We start from the raw sequence: 8079 nt of genomic DNA on the forward strand, positions 1-8079 counted from the left end.
GAGAGAGGAAGGTATACCATTAGAGAGAGGGAAAGGAGCGGCGCAGGGTGGCGAGACAGTTACGATATAGCAGCCGAAGAGGAGGGTCAGGGAGCGACATTGTCTTTCGAGAAAATGGATATATCCCTCCCGTACCTAAAAACCCGGGAAAACTAATTTCTTTTAAATAATTTTTTTATATTTTGTGTTACGACTTTTACCCCTAGACATATCGGGTCGTAACTTCTCCAAAGACACTAGACAGTGGACACATTTAAAGTAACAAGAGGTGTTAAAAAAAAAAAAAAAAAAAGATGGCACTGGTTCAAGCATTCCTAGAGTTACCGTCATTTGAAGAACTGTGCAAAATGAAAAAAGATGACATATTATCGATAGCGAGAGAGTATGAGTTGACTACAGACCGGGTATGCGGAAAGCCAAACTAATTGAGATAGTGACGGAACATTTGGTCGATAATGACCTAGTGGACGAGTCCGTGTTGCGGATTTTGACAGAGAGCAGACCTGAACCCCGTCAGGAAAGAAGGGAAGAATTCGACATCCCCAGAAATATCCGGCTCGTGCCGACGTTCCACGAAGAAAATGTGGACGGGTATTTCCTACATTTTGAGAAGATAGCTTTGAGCGCTAAATGGCCCAGGGATGCATGGCCGATGCTGCTACAGACGGCGCTGAAAGGAAAAGCACAGGAAGTATATACCTCCCTATCTTTAGCAGATTGCACCGACTACGACCGCCTGAAACGTGCCATCCTCCATAATTACGAGTTAGTGCCTGAGGCATATCGGCAACGATTTCGGTCATGCCAAAAGGAAGAAGACCATACGTACGTCGAATTCTTCCGTCAGAAAGAAACTCATTTCAATAGGTGGACCTCGGCTAAAGATGTCACCTTTGATTACGAAAAACTCCGTCAAATGATCTTGATGGAGGAGTTCAAGCGCTGCCTCCCTAGTGAACTAAAATTATTCCTGGACGAGAGGCGGATCGACACAACATACGAAATGGCGATTCTTGCCGACGAGTACGCCCTGACGCATGCATGCGAGGGAAATAAACCCCTAAAATTATCCGAGACCCGCTTGAACTCCCGGAAAACAAGTAGCGTTACCCACAGCTTAGGGCATAGTCCAGACAGTAAGATATATCGACCCCCTGACATCAGAAACAGATCCCCAAACAACTCGATCCCACCACCCACCTATCAAATGACAAAGACACATAGGCCTGTAACGTGCTATTATTGCAGGAAGGTTGGACATATTGCAATGAACTGCCCCGCAAGGGAAAATGTGAACTCGATGAAAAGACCACTTGGTAAACCGCAAGGCTTTATCACCACCTACCAACCCCCTGCAGAGAACGACGGCGATAAAATCAGGGAGGAATTCCAACCATTTGTGTCGGATGGTCTGATATATCCGATAACTGACCATACGAATTGGCGGAAAGTAAAAATCCTTCGCGACACTGGAGCAACCCAATCGCTGGTTTTAAAACAGAGTATGCCATGCGAGTCACAGACGGCGACAGGAGAATCCGTCATAATTCGCGGAATTGGGGGAAGGTATATTAATGTACCGATCCACCGAGTCTCTCTTGATTCGAACATAGTACGTGGTCTGGTGGAAGTAGGCGTAGTCGATAGCCTACCCATGAAGGGTATCTCGATGTTACTCGGGAATGATCTAGCCGGCGAAAGAGTTGTTCCCCACCCGAGAGTGATGGTGGAGCCAAACACTTCAGAAAACACTGAGATGATAGAGGAACAACACCCCGGCATCTTCCCAGCGTGTGCAGTAACCAGTAGCGTGTGCCCAGTCCGCAAAGAGAACAGCAGAGGAAAGGTTAGAGGCAAAAGATCGGTCCAGGGAAGATGAGGAAATCGACCTATCGAAATCATTCATGAATCTTGAGGGGAAGCTCAACTCGCCACCCACAGATCCAAATAATACCTATACCTACGAAACCTCCCTACAAGTTCCCGCTTCGCGGCAACTGATCATACAAGAACAGTGGAAGGATGATGGGATTTACCCCCTCTTCGAAGAAACACTGCCCAAAGAAGAACTAGAAAAAATACCCTCTGGATATTTTATTTAAAATGGTGTACTGATGAGGAAATGGAGACCCCCGCAATCCCCAGCTCACGAAGACTGGGCGGTGATATACCAACTAGTGTTACCAAAGGCACGTAGGGCCGAAGTGTTGGAAATAGCGCACAAAACCCCCTTGGGAGGCCACTTAGGCGTCCGTAAAACCTATGATTGGATCACCAAACACTTTTACTGGCCTGGAGTTTGCAAAGATGTATCCAACTTTTGCCGAACTTGCCACACCTGCCAGATGGCAGGCAAGCCGAATCAGAAGATACCAATCGCCCCCCTACATCCTATACCCGCTTTTGAAGAACCATTTTGCCGCGTTTTAATCGACTGCGTGGGTCCACTTCCTAAGACCAAACGAGGAAATCAGTATATATTCACTATCCTCTGCGCATCTACCAGATTTCCAGAAGCAGTCCTGCTCAGGAACATATCTGCTGAGAAAATCACAAGGGCTCTTCTCAACTTCTTCTCCATGGTCGGACTACGGAAATTAGGCTATAATTTTACCGATTACGATACCAATTCCGATACCCCAAATAATTCCGATTTTTCCGATTCCCGATTCCGATTAAACGTCCCAATACTAATATATATATATATATATATATATATATATATATATATATATATATATATATATATATATATATATATATATATTGTTACGGCGTAACCCAATCCTACTGGGGACGGTAGAGATGGGTGACGTAACGAAATATATATATAAAAAATAATAGTTTCCCAGCTTCCTTGATAATGTATTAAGGGAATGGGACAACCGTCCCGAAGACAACAATAAAATGAAATGTACTGGACAACGAAATCACATAAGAAATAACGAAGACAAATATCATCGAAAATTAACAAACTTTTATTTATATAATAAAATAAAATAAAATTCAAGAAAAGAAAAGAAAATTAAATATGCCTAACTAAATTAAATATTTCAAACCCTACCGAGAGAAAAATATATTAACAGTCAATGTTCACATAAAACAAGAAATCTTCTGCTCAATTAGATACAGGGTGAGAGAGAGATGTTGGAGAAATGAAAGTTTTGATTGAAAAACTCACTTAATGTCCTTGGAAATGCGATCTTTCTTTCGTCTCCTTTTTTTTTAAATATAGATTTCTTTCATGTAACTTGTTTATGTTTGATTACACGCACGCAGGTTAATTTTCATATTTTTGTCCTTCGGATGATTTATGTTTCATTACGCGCATGCGTGTTAATTACTCCAAGTATTTGTTTTCCGAAGCTCATCGAAGTCCTTGATTTACAGTAACAGTTTCACTGATCTATGATTCCTACCTTCGCTGAGTTCATTCTTTTATTCGGTCAATATTCTAACTTTGACCGCTGATCATCGGTTGACATCGTTGATATTTACCTCCGCGACCTGCTACCACGTCGTCGCCTTTCGCTGGCTTCGCCAACCCGACCTTCGTTGACTTACGTCTTATCGCTTTGAAGCGCGAGGCTCCACTGTCTGCTGACAACTGTTTGCAGGCCCCTCTCTCTATATATACGATCTACCTCTCTCTTTCTCTACACAGTTTCTCTCTCTTATTTCTACCTATCTTTCTTTTCTCTTTCCTTTTACACTCTTCGTTCAGAGTATCTCTGTCTCTCCCTTCTCCTCCTGTTCGCAGACCTCCTCCTCCCCTTTTTTCTTCTGTTTTGTTTACAAAATGTGACCGAGCAGACGTTAATTGAATCCTTTTGGCGCGAAAAAATGGTCCAGTGAATAAAATATACTGAAAATATATCTCCTCTCGGCTAAAAATCAATAAAATAATTTATTGTACATTTTAATAAATATATCACAATATATATATATATATATATATATATATATATATATATATATATGTAAGCATAAGTTGATTCATTTCAAAAGAGATCATTACGTTCACATCTGAACCGCCAAGAGATGCAGAAATATATGTATCCTGGTTTTGCTATGAGAACAACCCAAATTTGTAACTAATGTCCAAACACGAAATCTATTATATAAAAGCGAAAATGTGTGTGTGTGTGTGTGTGTGTGTGTGTGCATTTTTTGTGTATGTCCGCCAAAGGTGGCGCTCGGTCAGGTCACTCCTTCTTAAAACTTTATAAATACTGTCTAACTCATAATATCTATGAGGTAAGAACAGGGATCGTGTCTATCTTTCATTTGCCCGACTTTTACGCGCTATTTTCGAGATTTTTTTCGATCGCTACATCTTTGTTTCGCTTTTCAGTATATAAAAAAAAAGCGAAACTGCATCGTACAGCAGTTCTCGGCCCACGGGCCGGGAACATCCAGAGAGCGATGGATGTTTGGTCAATGTCGGTTTTCACCGTCATATCAGGCAATTGCTTTCATTTGGACACTCCCCCTAATAAAGCGGTAGCTGGTTTTCCCCAACACGTTGAGGAAACAAAACCATACAAAGTTGGTTAAAGAAACAAACCCAAAAGGACTATCCCGCAGTAAAATTAAGGGCAGCATTAAATTCCGCACGCACCTGCCACTTTTCATTCACTGTGGCGTGATGTTTGACCTCATTAAACCAGCACCTCTCATATCACTTTTTCATCATTTTATTTCACACATTCTCACTTCTCTGCGATCGTAGTCTGGCGGGAAGTCATCAGCCTATTAATCTCAAGGGTTCGGGTTTGAGCCTAACTACCTACGAAAGCTCTTTTTTTTCTTTTACACCTCAAAACATTCCGGCAACGCCGGGTACCCCCCCACGTCTATAATATAAATCTCACCTGTCTGTTTAAATGTATGCATGTCTCGCAAAATCTTTCGACAGAGGCGACGGATCCTAACAAGATCGGTATCATTTTGAAGCTCGACGTCTCATACGACAAATATGGAAAAATTGGCCAAAACTATAAATTTCTTCAGCCTAAAATTTTGTACAAGGACGACGATTTTTTTTTCGTCGACATTTTTGCAAATCATCGTCACCGTTGGATTGAATTCGATTAATTTCAACGCTTTTGACTTCCGGTCGCGTCATGGAGACACCGGCTAAGACGTTAAATTTTCTTTTACTTTCTTTTCCGCCTTCGCGTTACGGGTTTGAGCTTGTCTGCTAACAACCACTTTTTTAAAAGTTTTTTTTTAACCCCTCTCTTCACCCTGGCTGCATACTGTTGTTTTGATTCCCTCCCCACGCTACTAACATTTTTTAACACATCTCTCCACATTCACGGGCTCGAGACTGCCTGTCTAACACCTCTAAATACCCTGGCAACGCTGGGCACTCGGGCTAGTTATATATAAGACGAGATGGCGACCCATAGTAGATAGCGATTGTGAAAACACTTCCATATTAGGAAATGAAGTCAATCTGCTCTGGGTTTTTTAAAAATTTTTTTTTTATTATTTTTAAAAAATTGAATTCTTACATCGCTGCGCATTTTTCTTTTTAAGAACTTTCTACTTTTCTCAAGGGAGGAAATCTGTATGTGTGCTGACTTTTTGGTTTTGAAAAAATGTTTAGTAGGATGAATACAATCTTAGACTTTAGAATCTTGCAAAATTGTTATCTTTACGACTATAAAAGAAGTCTCTATATGTGTATGTGTGTGCGTGTGTGTGTACGTGTGTGTACGTGTGTGTACGTGTGCGTACGTGTGTGTGTACGTGTGTGTACGTGTGTATGTACGTGTGTGTACGTATGTGTGTACGTGTGTATGTGTGTACGTGTACGTGTGTACGTGTGTATGTGTGTACGTGTGGGTATTCCTCATAGGTTCCAAAGCGGCTGAGCCTATCTTTTGCAAATTTCTTAGATAGATTTTATACAGAAATTCATCCTATAAATCAAAAAAAAAAAAAAATCCGATCTTAAAAATAGTCTTTCATCTCTTATAGATAAAAAAAAGAAAAGAATTTTACAAGGGAATATTTTACGTTACATTGGCCAATGGAAATACTATTCCCTTGTAAAAATTTTTTTTTTATCTATAATAGAAGAAAGACTATTTTTAAGATCATCAAGCCCAAATATCAGCTAATATAATATTGTAAACAAACACAGACTGAATTTGATGAACAACATTATCATTATAAATTATTTATTTATTTTTTTTTTAACAATTAGTCCACATTATCATTATTAATTATTTATTTATTTATTTATTTATTTTTGACAGTTAGTCCACCGAGCAAATTATTCTTTGTAATATATAATAATCAATAGAGGACCGATTCTATAATAATACATACGCAATGTAAATAAATTAAATTATCATGATAAAGCGTACTGTACGACCGGGCAACACCGGGCGGCCAGCTAGTACTGAACGGTGTTGTCCTGTCGTTAAATACGCATAAATATTATATTTTGATTCATCCATATTTCTTATTTATTATTATAGAGCCAATTCTCTATTGATTATTTTCCAATATGCAGTAATGATTGCAAAAGTTATTTTGAAAAAATATGACTTGGGTACCATATGCTACCATTAAAGCCAGAATGTGTAGCGATCAACTAGGTGTGTTAGAAACCAACCTTAAATAATAATTACTTTTTTATATCTAAAGGCACTAGTGTTTCATGCTTACGCAATCATCAGTGTAGGATAACAATTCATTCCGGTCGAGAGATGCGAACCAAGCCATGAAGCCACCTTTGATCAATTTGCTAGGTCTCTACCTCCGGACCATCAAACAGTTGCCATGAGAATGAAGGAAATTAATAACTAATAAACGACAAACTTGGGAGCAGACATCAGACGATCCAGAGTGTTCGAACAACGGGAATCATGACACGCGTAAACTTTTGACGATAATTCTCTTAAATGAAAATGGGGAAGACAAATGGGAAAACAGAAAGGGTAAAAGAAGAATAAAAAGAAAAAAAGAGAAATGAAGAAAAAAGAGGAAGAGAGAATGAGAAAGAGAGAAAAATGAGAGAAAGAAAAAAGAAATAGGAGAAAAGGAAAGAGAGAGTGAACAAGAGAGAGAAAGAGAGAGAGAGAAAGTAAAAGTGAGATAATTTTTTTTACAAAGAAGTCACCACTTATCAAGGCCAGAGGCCACTTGAGGATAAGGGTGAATGAGTGTCAATGGGATAATATCGTAGTAATCGTTAGTAGTGGAAAGTTGGTAAATTGGATTACTTAAGGAGACGGCTCATCAAGAATTTATTTACGTTAGACTTGAATACGACCATAACATAATTCAACGAGAAAGCAGGGGAAATGGAACAGAATTCCACAAGTGTGCAGTTCTAATAAAGAAGCTTTGTTCATGGAATCTCCGTTTAGGTCAGGCAGAGATAAAGAGTGGGGGAAATTGTTTATAGTGGTTTTAATTAGACGAGTGTTTTTCGTGAAAGTTTAGTGAGGAGAACCACAGATTACAGCTCAGACGAGCACTTGCCAGGAAAATAAAGGCCGGCAACATCTTTTCTGTAGGAAAGAGGTTGTAGGGAAAAGAAAAGGGACATACCCTACTAGATTACGACGTCTGTTTTGAACTTTGTCGAGGCAGGATAAGATCTTCTAGCAGTTCCTGTCCAGATGCGGCAACAGTAGATCTGACGACGAGAATGATAGAAAAGTGACAAAGAAGAAAAAAAAGGGAATGAGAAAAGATTTAAACAGGAAAGAAAGAGGGAAAGAAGAAGGGAATAAATGAGAGAAAGAGAGAAATATAAAGGGGAAAAGAAAAGGACAAAAAGGGGAAACAAGAGAGAAAAAGAACAAGAGAACGAAAAGAGAAAATAAAACATATGAAGAAAAAGAGAAAACGAGAAAAAGAGAAAGAAAAAAAAGAAAGAAAGGCACTCTTGCATAATTTGACCCGAATTCTCGTGAATTCCCGTCACGCATGGATCGGGCGAGACCGGCAATCATCGGTGCCAACCGAGCGTCGTATCAGACGCAGACTAATGAAAAAACAAAACAAACCGGGGAAAAAACAAAAACAAATAATAAAAATAACAAAAAAATCCTA

The 8079-nt window shown here is 39.5% G+C and overlaps 1 protein-coding gene across 1 annotated transcript; it reads left to right on the forward strand.

The window, feature by feature from the left end:
• The first annotated feature begins 406 nt into the window (after window positions 1-406).
• Window positions 407-1879, forward strand: LOC145247164 (uncharacterized). Its single transcript, XM_080108803.1, has one exon. It carries the CDS (start codon window positions 407-409, stop codon window positions 1877-1879), a length of 1473 nt encoding a protein of 490 aa, XP_079964929.1.
• Window positions 1880-8079: the final 6200 nt, after the last annotated feature.

Source organism: Euprymna scolopes, chromosome 25 (assembly GCF_053919585.1).
Source record: "Euprymna scolopes isolate OS-2025 chromosome 25, ASM5391958v1, whole genome shotgun sequence".
Classification (NCBI taxonomy): Eukaryota; Metazoa; Mollusca; class Cephalopoda; order Sepiida; family Sepiolidae; genus Euprymna; species Euprymna scolopes.

Coding starts and splice junctions, on each gene's coding strand:
- LOC145247164 (XM_080108803.1), top strand. CDS start 407: ATGCGGAAAGCCAAACTAATTGAGATAGTGACGGAACATTTGGTCGAT.